This window comes from Argentina anserina, chromosome 2, assembly GCF_933775445.1.
Source record: "Argentina anserina chromosome 2, drPotAnse1.1, whole genome shotgun sequence".
NCBI classification, from domain to species: Eukaryota; Viridiplantae; Streptophyta; class Magnoliopsida; order Rosales; family Rosaceae; genus Argentina; species Argentina anserina.
The window spans coordinates 544,374-558,182 of NC_065873.1; the positions used below are offsets into that span (position 1 = coordinate 544,374).

General features: G+C 38.0%; 1 protein-coding gene across 1 annotated transcript; it reads right to left on the bottom strand.

Moving 5' to 3' along the window:
* Positions 1–915: 915 nt before the first annotated feature.
* LOC126785287 (probable methyltransferase PMT24) lies at positions 916–6,226 on the bottom strand. The gene is made up of 9 exons (XM_050510923.1): positions 5,888–6,226; positions 4,306–5,292; positions 4,076–4,225; positions 3,198–3,468; positions 2,960–3,070; positions 2,700–2,874; positions 2,160–2,429; positions 1,518–1,715; positions 916–1,407 (listed from the first exon to the last, which is right to left on the bottom strand). Exons 2-9 carry the CDS (start codon positions 5,248–5,250, stop codon positions 1,179–1,181), a joined length of 2,349 nt encoding a protein of 782 aa, XP_050366880.1. The 5' UTR covers positions 5,251–5,292; positions 5,888–6,226; the 3' UTR covers positions 916–1,178.
* Positions 6,227–13,809: the final 7,583 nt, after the last annotated feature.

Below are 13,809 nucleotides of genomic sequence, written 5' to 3' on the forward strand. Positions count from 1 at the left end.
AAGTGAAGGAGATTATGAAGAGACATCCAAACTTTAGGGTGATTCATGCTCGGCGTGAATCTAATAGAGTTGCTGATATCCTTGCTAAACATGCTCTAGCTTCTTGTGATAGCCAGATTTGGTTTGTAATTGCTCCCGTTATGATAAGGGATGCCCTCTTCAACGATTGTAATCGTTAACTTTCTTCAATGAATTTTAAGGTTCAAAAACAAAAATTCAAATCACCAGACTGCACTGTCTTGAAGATGATAAAGGTAGGTAACTATCAATCTACCAATTACTCGGAAAAATAATTATTGGGACTAACCTTTAACAGGGTCAAGCTGCCCTTGCAGAGAAGCAGATCCGTTATTAAAGAATTTGATGCACATGTGTACTTGAGAGAGATATAATCGTGAAAGTTAAGAGGAATGTCGGATGGAAGATAATCTTATATTATTTGGGACAATAAGAGTTGGAAGGGGATGGAAACTGAACTCTATCTCTATATGGTAGGCTCCATTTTCGCACAAACTACTGAAGCATGTCTTTGATGATCACCTATCTTGTCTGGCAAAAGCTTTAAAGTGTTCAAGAATCTGTGACATCTTAAACGAATTTCATCTACTCTCATTTGTACCCAAAATGTCACCTATAACATCAGAGTAATAGAATGTTAATTAACATTTGACCTAATACATGTCTGACAGGTAGAGGAAGATTTTGTACACTCTGTCAAGCGGGTACAGTATACATCAATGGAACCAATCAGTTAATAAATATGTGATGGTTGTCTACAACGGTGATAAGCGATAACAACCAAGAACTTTGCGGTAAGAAAATTGTAAGGACTTGTTACACCACCACATAATAGCAAGCACATTGTGGGATTTGTGGGAGCAGGATTCTAAGTTAGATGATTTGTGATAGTGACAAAGTAGGTTGTGGCTAGTTTACAATTATACGTTTGAGAGTGTTAAAATACAAAAGCTGTAAGCCCAATCTCTCTGCTTCAACAAAGGGAAGAGAGAACAAACGGCTTCTGAGAGCACCTAGCTATATTATACATCGCCAAATGAAAATTAACTTGTAGAGATTTGATTTCAGAAAAATAATGCTTTAGCCAACAAAAGAATACCCAATAGGTTGATGGTGCCAGTGACCAAGCCTTTGGCGGTCAAAGACACAGATTGAAGCCTCTAAGCAATGGCTGATAGAATTGTTTCTTGCTCAGTAGGACGCCAAAACGTTTTCTGAATGCAGAGCAAACCCTTGTTGTCTTTTGAGTATGTAAATCTGATGTCCCACTGCAGAGATTTGGCCATGCTCTCAATCTCATTCAGGGTTTCAGCATCATCCCATACGATTAGTTTGCCTTCCGGCCTTAGTATCCTGTCAACTTCCGCAATCACCGCCACTAAGTTGCATCTGTGACCAGAGAGGACAAGTAAGAATTATGCACGACGTGGATGAAGGGTTGGGAGTACAATGCACATTTATAGCAAACTGAAGGGCAACATCTTAAAATCAGAACATACCTTTTCTTAAGGACAGAGAATAGATGATCTGCATGGACAACATCATATGTCCTAGGATATGTACTGAATGACTCACACCAATCATGGTACATTCCGATTAATCCGCGCTCAAAGATTATTGCAAGTGTATCACGAGAGTCAATAGGCGGAACTACATTCATTACCCATACTTTCAAATCTTTCAATGCTGCAGCAAACCTGAAATATAGAACATATTGTTAAAGATTAAGTTAAAGAATTTTCCATGTTTACTACCATGAAAAACAGAGCCTCAGTATAAAATAAACAGAAGTAGCAGAAAGGGGGATATGACACGCCAATCCCTACTGTGAAATTTTCAAACTATTTGCCATAGTGGGATATTGATCAACATTTACCCTACTGCAGCTAAAATGTAAAATAAATAAACACGTTCCAAGTATTTGATTTCAACTTTATTTTAATCAGCCCCAGCTATTCGTATTTGGGGAAGAGAAAAATAAATCCAGTCAATTGTAAGCAAAGCCTCAGAAAGGAGTAAAAGGAAATATAAGAATAAAAAGACATTGTACACAAGCTTCACCCATAACCCTTATGAAAGACCGGGTAGTGAACTTCCATTGGAAGAAAAGTAAGTAGTAGCTAAGAATAATTATTGCTTACCCTCCATAGACAGCTCTCATGTCCAGGACATTCCTTACAGAAGACCAATCAATTCCCATCCCAGTCAAATATGTCTTGGACACAACATTCTTCCAATGCTTATAGTCAGAAAGAAAATCCTCTGGGGCAGATGTTCCATTAACATCAAGCTGAGACTTCAACCAGTACGGTGGTTTCTCCAACCTTGATGGCCACTGCGGCGGCCATTGAGACCCACGATCTGAAGCATCCTCAGGCACTTTGTGTATGCATGCCTCTAATGGAACTTTCCTGATATTGCAGAAACAATAGACACCTTATATATTGTTAACAATTTGACCGACAAAGAATGCTAGGAGCATCTTGATAGCAGAAAGGCACTTCAACAAACTATTGACGGTATATAATAGGACAAATTTGGCCTAAGACAAACTTTTAAAATTTTAATAAAATTAATTTTTACTTTCTAGTGTTTTTTTTTCCTAGTTGCAACGGACAGATTTTATGTAAAACTCGTAAGAGATGAAAATGGAAGATGCTGTCTATTGAAAGGCAAATTACCAGGCAGCATTTGGATCATCAGATTCACTGCAAAGGGGAGGCTCATTTTGTGCTCTTTCATTGTAGCACTCATTGGTAGATGGTTTCCTATATATTGCAGCAGCGACTTGATTTAGCTTGTCGTTTTCAATCACCACCAGATCCCAGCAAATTGACTTAGTTAGTTTAGACATAGCTGGAAGAAAGACAGAGTATGTTAGGTAGGAGCAAAATAACTTTCAGATATCATCAGAGGTAATGAAGAAATCAAATTAGTTGACCTTTCCAGATGCCGACATCTTCAGGAAGCTTTTGGTAAACTGGGGTAGCAGACCAAACAAAATAACCACCGGGTCGCAAAACACGATTAAGCTCCAAGAGCAGTTTACCACCTGAAAAGTAAAATATTACATGATTTATTTTTCTAAGACTCAACCTAGTTGAAAAATTAAAGCATCTACGTGTGTGTGTGTGTGTATAATCTCTATATATATGTATGTATATACATGCATTTATTACCTTCAACATGCCAAGGAACTCTACAGCGTGCACAGTGGATAACGTCAAACACAGAACTTGGGTACGGTAGCCTCGTGGTACCCATCACAGCTGATATGGCAGGGATACCCCGCTCTAGCGCAAATTGAACTTGGGCTTCATGTTCATCCTTGGGAGCAAATGACATCGCAAGTACATCTCTGTCAAATAGATATCCTCCAAAGCTGGCAACCCCACACCCTACATCCAATAGCACACGGCTTCTTTTACCCCATGCAATATCAGGAAGAGACTGCAAGACCAATACAAGATTTCACGTTAAGCAACAAAGTAGGCAACGAAACATGACTTCCACCAACAACTTATGTAGTTATGCTTTCCAGATTGAAACTCCAGATGATTACATAATCAAGCATTCAAGCTGAATATCATGTTTAAAAACTACAAATATTAAATAAAGCTTTTGCTTAGATTCATTAGGTACAGGTGTCTTAGAACAATGGTGTATCTCTGTACAACATATACTTATGTTGTACACGGAGTGTAGAGAAGAAAAAAACCCAAACAACTACAGTACACCCACACAGACACATTCCCAGCCCTCCATACAGGAAGCAAAGACTTTTAACACCACAGATTGGTTTTCAGCAAAGCAGAGATAGGAATGAAGTATGAAGGAACACAGGTACATCCTGTTCAGTTAGTCAGTATAATTTTGTCCAATCCTAACCGATATAACTACTGGTTGACAATGTAAATGAAATTAATGAATTATAATTGGCAGTTCATGTATTCAAATTCAGACTTTAGATTCCTGAAGACCGACATAGCAAACAAGCGAACAACTCATGCAAATGAATGCATAGATAATATGCTAATATATAGTTAATAGGACTCACTTTTTGAATAAAATCAATATAATGAAGAGCACCATTCTTAAATTGAGTTCCACCACCAGGGAAAGTAAGGTATTCGCCAGTTACTTTAACCCAATTTTGGTGCCCCTTAACAACTGCAAGCTTGGTGTGAGGAACATTGTGGTACCATATCTGCATCATGCACCAAGAACACAGTTAAATTTCAAGTGTGAAAAAATAGGTAATTGTTTATTTTTTGACAGCTGATATACCTTTTCCCTGCTTGTTGGCCACTGAATCCGCCGTCTATATCCTTCTGGTAGAGAAACCAGGCAGGTGGGAGCTTCCTCAGGGCAGTGCCTCTCCCGATGTTCATAGTGCATTGTACTTGGAAGCTTTCTAATAGTTTTCAAATCGTCAAGACAAGGGATGTAGTCAGGCCCTGCAGTGACATTACAGAGTTTCCAACTATACTCACTCTGAGTTTTAGATGTTGAAAACTTTTTTGTTTCCTTGTTATTACTGGTATCACTTTCTTCTGAATTATTGTCTTGATTGTTCTCAACTTTCTCCTCATCGTTATGACTAGGAACTTCATCTTCCTGCTTCTTTTCATCGGCAGATTCATCTCCCTCCGATTTCTTTTCACCCTCTAATTCTGACTGTTCATTTTCACTCGTTTTACCACCTGCTTCCTCTGTTGATCCAGCTTCTGAGTTTGACTGCCCATCCCCAGAACTAGCTTCCTGATCATTTTCTTTCTCTGTCTTTGGTTCCTCATCGGTCTCAGTTTTCTCATCAGAGGTATTCTCTCGCTGATTTCCTTCGTCACCATTCTCATTTTCAGACTCAACCTTCTCCTCAGAGACCTCTTTTAAAACCACATCTTCCTGTTTTTCTTCACTTGTACTCACAGACTCGTCCTGTGAAACATTTTGAATATTTTCAGTGGTGGTTTCACTCTGTGAGTCACTGCCACTGTCTTCCTCTCTTGTTACAGTTTCTGATAATCCACCAGAACTGTCTTCATATTGCTTAGAACTTTTATCGGTCAGATTCTCCTCAGTTGATAAACTTTGAGTCTGAATCGGAACAACTGATGACATTAACATCCAAACCCCAACTAAACAGAATGCAACAAATACAACTAAACTAGTTGTTGAGCAACAATTCAGTGACTTTTTCCCGTCAACTCGGGAATACTTCCCCATAGCCATCTTGGGAGGCCAAAAGAGCGATTTCCCAAATTATACACACACCTGAGAGAGGCAATAACAAGAGAAACTCAGCTATCCATAACGTTTCCGTTATCAAATCGTAAACGAAGTCTATATTAATGGAGGAAACCAACCAAGCCATGATCTAATACACACGAATATGAAACCTTGCTAATTTTGATGTGCAATTGTGGTAAGAACGTATGAACATTCCATAGCAAATTATAGCATAACATATCAAAGTAGAGATCATACGACAGCCTAACAAGAAAAGCTCATTCTTATCCCAAATAAACCAGATTCATCAATTCACAAAGAAGCTCGAAACCTCAGCCTCAGATATCAACTTTTGCTATTGGATCTACCCATAAAGATCTCATCTTGTTCCTCATCTAGTAACAAACCCATTTCTCATTAGTCATAACTCATAACTAGATTCCCATTAAAGCAGCTTGAAGACTAAATTGGTGGGTTCTATATTACAAGTATGCAATTGACATGCAGAGTGAAATAAAGATTGAAACTTGGAACTTCATCGGATGCAATTAATCAAAAAGCAAAGACCTTTGAACATGCAAGAGAACATGAATCTAATGGAAAATAATGACAAGGGATATTGTAGACTGAGAAAACGTACTGTAGGGTCGTGTTGCTCACTGCATTCTATTTGCCTCCGAAGTACTAAGAGAACTCGGAACTGGGTCTGTGGGTCTTTTAAGCTGTTGATACTTTATAGCTCTCAATGCCACCGACTAGTATCTCATTTCTATTATGGGCTATGGCAACTTGTTTAAGTAAATATCAGAGAGAGAGAGAGAGAGAGAGAGAGAGAGGACAGGAATGGAGATCTAAGTTCTGGTTCTACAACCTTTTAATGGGATCGGGAATACCAGCTCAGGGTAGGTTGTAAACCATTTAACCTCAGAGTCAACCAAGTCAAGAAAAGAAAAGAAGTGTATTAGTGCAATGAGATCTTACAGGCAGTTACAGCAATGACGGTGATCTACAAGATTTCTTTTTCATTTTCTCATACACAGAATTTTCATTTAGCATACACTTCCGAATCAACTCCATATATTTTATATTTTCATATTTAAAAACTCAAATATACAAATGCACATTTATCGTGAAGCAAACGGTGTAACTAATAGGTTAACTGATCTTATCTGCTTGTCTCATATTGATAACGTTTAATTAGGGGAGACTCATGCTATTATTCATAATGTTCTCTACGAGGATTTGGTGTGTTCTAATGTTGTAGCTCGGAGTTTAGGTTATATGTCCGTCCGATGCAAAATTTACCTATATTTTTAATAAATGGAACCGGCGTGGGGATGAGTCTCCCAACTAGGTTAGGTTTCAAACCCCTTTTAAAAAATGATGACTTATACTAAATTCTCTTCTTATTTAAATGTAAATGGTAAGTGTAATAGATGATATATATATATATATATATATATATATACATAGCTCATAATGATTATGTGTAACGTTCTATAGTCCATATAATTTAGTACCTTTTCATCATGGTAAATTTTGGAAGATATTCGTATGAGCCAAAAATACGAAATTAGGAAAACAACATCGTTCTCAATATGTCCCCTGCTATTGTACTGTATCGATCAAGGGACTCCGGCAAAAGGCTAGGGATGCCATTTGTTAAAATCTGAGTGTGTATGGAACTAACGAATAGACTGCCACTAGAGCAACTGCATATTATAAATGCCCATCTCTATCATTCATGACCAATTCCGATAGAAACATAAGCACCGACACTAGGCATACGTCGACATTTTATCTTATTCTGTTATTCAGTCACCAAGAACGTGGGTCGTCGCCCCACCCCACCCCACCATGTTCTTCACTTCTTCAGTCGTCACACAACATTTTCAAACACTAAACAAATGTATGCATGCACACTTCCACTCTTAGCCGACCGACACTAACAAGGGAGAATGTTGAACCATCTCGAAGACATCCGGCACGTCCGGAGCACCGATTACGTACATTCTTCTTTTTATTGTTATCACTAACATATTGTGCGGAGCTAGAAATAAAAGCTCATATACATAGATTTTGATATTTGCTTTTAAGCTGTTTGTTTTTGCGAGGCATATATGGTTTTATGTATTTGCAACTGGCGTTGTTGCTCAGCTGCTTCTAGGTACTGTACATGCAATCTCCTTGTTCGAGCTTTCATGCATGTAGCAGGCAAAACACCATCCAAGTAAAAGAGGATATTATTTATGTTGGAACTTAGTGTGGGATACAATCCCACATTGAAGAAAAGTTATTTGCTTAGTTGTTTATAAACAAACACCCATGTGAGCAAGTGAATGAGTGGAATAGCCTAGAGTGGGCTTGATGGGCTTTCTATTGGATTTCTAATAGAAAATGGTATATATTTATATAAAGTCATAGATTGGCATTGGGGCTCTTTGGGCTCTGGAAATTAAATCTGATTATAATTTTTAAATGGAAAATTTTTGGTAAAAATACATGAAGTTCAGCCCCCTACTAATATCAGTACAACAAGTTTCAAACCTGCAATTTTTGTACATCAAATATGAGCTCTGACTTAATATATGTACACGATGTCTCTGACGCCGTTAGTTTGTAGGACAAGAATCATAGTTTTAGGGGTAAAACGGTCTAGAGCTAATACTCTCTCTCTCTCTCTCTCTCTCTCTCTCTCTCTCTCTCTCTCTCTCTCTCTCTCTCTCTCTCTCTCTCTCCCCTTCCTTAAACCCCTAGCCTTTCGTTTGCTAAATTGCTCACAACCACCGCCCCAGGCGCATCGGCCTCAAAAATTACACTGGTTTATCCTCTTCTTCCTTGACGCTGCTTTATCCGTCTCAGCCTACTCCACCTTTCCTTTGACCTAATCATCATCAGTTTCTTTAGCACCCAATGCAACCACACCCATCTAGGACATCAAGTCTCAATTCTGATTGTGAATTCTGCAATTTGGGCTAATGATTACTATCTCTTTCTACACCTCACTCACCCTCTCTACTGGTAATGGCCTCCGACGATCGGTACACACCGTCGCTGAGGACGAGAAGTATGGGTTCTAAATTGGCGGAGGGACTCGAGATCGGCGCGTAGGTGATTTTTGACACCTGAATTTTATTTCAGATGATCTGTTTGATTCATAAAGTTCTTGGATTGCTCAAAGTCGTGGTGGTTCTGGGTTTGGACCTTGTTCAATTCTAGCTTAGTGTGTTTTGTCATTTTAGTGGATTGTCCCATGAGGTTTCTAGGATGCTAGAATATGGGGAGACTGGGTTACCATCAAAACTTGGTATGGGGAATTGGGGGTTGGCGGAGAGAGAAAGACCAGAAGAGAGGTGGGTGGTGAGTGCTCAAAATTCAAATATGAAGAGACTAAATTACCCTCCAAATTATAACAGATTTCACAAATTTAACGGTAGATATCACGTAATGTATGAGAGTTGGGTGTAGCTTGGAACTTAATGTACCAAAATTTATGTTTTAGAACTTGGTGTACTGATATTAATAGTGGTCCATAGTTCATGTATAGTTACCAAAATTTTCCCTTTTTAAATTAATAATCTTATTATTATTTTCGGATAAAACCAAAGGTAATAACTGTTACCAACAGTTACAACTTTTTGAACAATTTTACCTGTTCGGATTTGTCTTTATATAAAGACGACATTGTGTCGTTGTTTTCCATCAGACGTTCATCTCTTCTTCTTCCTCCCCAAATCGATTTCTCTGAAACAAAGTAAATTCGCCAGGGACAAGTTCTTGTGTAAGAACTTGTACCAGATAGTTGTATCCTCAAGATAGACGTCCGAAACTGCAGCACAAGTTGGGACGAATTTCTGTCTTAGGTCACTGCAAAGCAGGCCTCTATCTGAATCAAGTTAGTATTGTTAATTTTTGATTTCGTTGTTGTTATTGGTTGTTGTTTGTTTTGATTCAATTATACTGTTATATATACTTTGTTTGTTTGTAATCGTGATTTTGATCGGTCATAACAATTTAACCGTCACGCAAACAGCTAGGCATGCATCCTCTTCTAGAGTTCTAGGACAGGGCCATTCAGAGTAAGTTACCCAGGCTCGTCATTATTTTATTCTACATGAGTTGTTCGTAAGTCATTGTTACGTTCTAACTTTCCTCCCTTCTTATCTTCAAGATAATCAATCAAGACCCTTGCTCCAACATTTTACATCAAATAAACAATTGACAAATGATCGAGTTGACGATGATCGTAAGCTGTGAGGTCTGATTCCCTTAGAGCTCGATCGATGTGGTTTCTTGATGAATTTAAAGCACATGAAATTTGCACATGAATTTATTCTGAATTCTGAACATTTTGGTCCTTGAATATAGTATGAATGAATAATAACGGAGGTTGAGAAAGCGAGATAAATTAAGTAGCTGGTTTTAGGGTTTAGGATGAGGAGTCGGCTATGCGGTACAGGGCAGCGCAAATGTGGAGTATGATGTTTACGGTGGTCGAGACTGCGGGGCTATCTGTATATCCTATATCAGCATATATACTGTGTTTCGCTTCCTGTGCTCTCCATATTGTGCGGATTGCTCTTCATAACTCCATAGGTTCAGTACTGCTACTGACCCGCCCCAGATTTTGATTGACCCTTCTTTGGAGCATTGGTTGGATTGGTATAAGCGCCAAGCCAACTAATACTGCTCGATATTCCTTACGATAGCTCACATTTTTTGGGCAAGATTCCATGATCCATCTACGTACTGTACGTTGTCGCGCTTAACATCAAGGAACCTGCTCATGCATTCCATCTATCTGTAATTGCATACTCATATATCACTCACACACTTACATGCCTACCCAAAAGAATCCTCTCACTCCATTAATCCAAGTCTCATCCAACACATGCATAGTCTCCTCTCCTCTCTACCTGACTACCATGTACCCCTGCACATTTCGAGACCTCTCGCTATTGTTTCTTCGATCTCCATTGTAAACACTGGTTACGCAGGAGAATTTAACTACAAATAATAAAATGTATAGGGCACGAATATTCTTCAACTAAAACTTGGACAAGTAGCTAGTGGCAAGGCAAGGAGAACTATCTGAGCCAATTGGTATCTAGTTTCTATAACACAGTGTATATATAAACTAACTTTGTTAGTGTTTGTTACCCAACTTGATCGACCGTTAGTAAGAATGATGCATGCATGCCTTCAATATATATGACACCAAGTTTCAGTTGGGTTAATTTTAAACGTACATAAGTGTAGTTGTTTCAATTGCCGTCAGTTGATTTCATCTCCTTGTATTCCCTCGTGAATCCTGAAGGTCAATTTAATTATCGAATGCTGGACGAGCGCTCCACAGGGATCTTAATCGATCGATTAGATTGCTGAAACTACTGCAAATACTTCTACCTATAAAGGTGCAAACAAAATTTTGACAGGTACACTAACCTCAACAATACAGTTAATTGTTACTTATATTCCCTGTGATATCTTACTGGCTTCGTAGGGGAAATAAGAGATGTAGTATTATTTTTTGTGTAAGTAATGTTATTAAATCACTTTTTAGATATTCTGGTGACTACATTATTTCCCCCTACATGCATCTTGGTTGCAGACACAGCAGTAACTTTTCTTAAGCATCCTGATTGTTTCATCTCAGCCGGTACATACATACATATATATATATATATATATAGAGGAGGATTTTCATACGTCTATACCGTACGAACTGTACAGATTCGGCGTTTTCGGTAACGGTAGGCTGCAATGGCAGAGTAGATCACGACAGCCGCACTCTCTCCCGGCGGTCCCGTCTATACTGGCCGAAGCTCTATTGGGGACCCACGGCGGCTGGAATAGTAAAATTGTCGGAATCTGTCTAGAAACTTGAATTTTACAGATTTCGACCGTCGTGGATCGCTGATATAGCTCCGACCGGCACAGACGGGATCGCCAGGAAATGGGTAGTGCGGAGTGGTAGTCCACCGCGCCGTTGCGTGCAACGTGCATTACCAACCAATCAAGATCACTCATTAATTTAGTTGATAAATGACACTATCCTTGAGATTAACTCTGTTAAACCTAATTAAATAAAAAGAATTCAGTCAAACTTGGTAAATTGAATTCATTAGTGGGTAAATTCTGATAAATCTCTCTCTCTCTCTCTCTCTCTCTCTCTCTCTCTCTCTCTCTCTCTCAACTGCTCCATGGAGAACTAAGACGACAGACCTAGTAACCTCTTGATGTGCCTCGAATAGTGCCAAGGCCCCACTGCCTTGAACGACATCTTGAGGCCTTGATGACAATGGCAGCAGCGGAGGGGATGACGGAGAGCTTGGCCTGACAATTTTGGACGGTGATTTTGAGGCTGATTTGGGGTGGATGTACCCAGAAGATGATATTGAATTCTTTTTTTGGGGTATGACTCTAATAGTGGGTTAGTGATCTGGGTGATGGGTGAGGGGAAATGGGTGATTGATGGGAAATAGGATATGTTTTTGGGTGAAATTTATACAGTTGATGTCTTGATAAGTTGATCATGATGAATATACGAGAGACGAGAGAGATTCAAGTTCTGCATTTGCAGAACTGCTAACTTCTTGTGGTAAATTTATATGTTTACTGACTCGAGTTTCTTTTTGTCTTTTATAATTCTTGTTGACTAACCATTGACCAACTAACGGTGGGCTCAAATTAACGGTACACATGACTATCACACGGTGGTGTCAGTGAACATTAATGCCTTAAATAAGCTCAAGTTCAAAATCATTGATGACCTAGCTTGATTAGAACACCTGCTAATTTGGATGATATTGTGTCTTATATGACATGGATGCTTAATGTACGTAGGGAGCTGACCAACTTACTTGGGATGGTGCACGACTTCTCTCACATGAACTATCTCTTGATCAAAGGGATGATTAGATTAGGCGGACATCCACCTATCACTCTATCAGTGTGAAGAACTCAGAAGGGAAAAGCTCAACAAGCCAAAAATCAGCAAATGATATCCAAAATGAACATGTTGAGTTAGAAACCAACCAATTTGATATGATCAAACGCAACAAAGACCCTTTCCATAGAGTTTCTGTTGAGTTCGAGGCGTTAGAGAAGTTTACACGGGAAAGCTTAACCAGCCAAATATATATCGATCAGTAATTGAAACGCAAGATGATATACGAAGGTAAACGCCAATCAACTTAAAAGACATCGGCAAATCGTACATTAACAACTTGATATCTATGACCAATTTTATGAATTATGATGAGTATTTATGCACAGTTTTGTTACGTAATTTGACTAATTTCAAATGTTAGGTTATAATATTGGTGGATATTGCCTTCAAGCAATAGGATAAGTTTCCTAATTACATCAAATATCCCTAGGATGACTTCAATTGCTTACTTTTTTATTTTTTTGGTCAATAACTTATATATATATATATATATATATATATATAGTCCTTCTTGGCTGTAGAGGTCTGCACCACTGTTTCGGTGCAGATTTATATCTTTGTACAACTTTTCGATTGAATTTCCGCATCTCCACTATCTAGTATCTAAATAATATTGTGTAGATCATCTCTGCAAAATGTCAGACAATTTGATGATCGTAAGGCCTTTAAATTTGCGTTTTTATGTTAAAAACATGACCAGTTCATGTTTGACAGAATTCAGCTCGTCCATTTGTTTTTCGATTTTAAGGGTCTTAACGATCACCAAATTGGATGAAATTTTGCAGAGATGATTTATACAATATTATCTAGATATTAGACGGTAGAGATGAAGAAATTCGACCAAAAAGTAGTTTAAAAATAGAAATCTGCACCAAAACTATTGATGCAGACCTTCTTATTTGAGAAAATTTGTATATAATATATATATATATATATATATATATATATATATAAGATATGTAATTAGGCATATATAGATATGTAAGATACTTTTCATTTTTCTTTTTTATAATATGTCAATTTATTTTCCACTTATAAAAAGGAAAAAAAAAAATATATATATATATATACAGAGCTTTTCAGGTGCAGAGGTCCATACCTTAAGCTAAGGTACGGATTTTCATTTTTATCAACTTTTCGATCGAGTTTTCACATCTCCACCGTCCAATATCTAGGTTATAATGTATAGATCATCTCCACAAAATTGCAGCCGATTTCATGATCGTTAAGGTATCGAACTAATCAAAACCAATGGACATATTGAATTTGCCGAACCTGAACCGTTCATATTTTGATTAGAAAATCGAAATTATGAGTACTTTAACGGTGATGGAATGATTTATACGTTATAACCTAGATACTGGACGGTGGAGATGTGAAAACTCAATCGAAAAGTTGGTCAAAAATGAAAATATGTACCTTAACCTAAGATAAGGAACTCCTTACCTGAAAAACCCCGTATATATATATATATATATACAGTCTCTATCCAGAGTTTGACACACTTTTCGGTCAAATTTTTTCACCATAAGCGATTCAATATTTAGGTATACTATTCAAGATCATCTCTACAAAGTTTCATCCAATTTGACAATGGTTTGAGCTTTCAA

Excerpts from the sequence above, each read along its gene's own strand:
- LOC126785287 (XM_050510923.1), bottom strand. The coding sequence starts at position 5,250 with ATGGCTATGGGGAAGTATTCCCGAGTTGACGGGAAAAAGTCACTGAAT. Across the intron at positions 3,071-3,197 it reads AGTTCCTTGGCATGTTGAAG|GTGGTAAACTGCTCTTGGAG; the intron begins GTAATAAATGCA and ends TTTACTTTTCAG. Across the intron at positions 1,716-2,159 it reads ATGAGAGCTGTCTATGGAGG|GTTTGCTGCAGCATTGAAAG; the intron begins GTAAGCAATAAT and ends TCTATATTTCAG.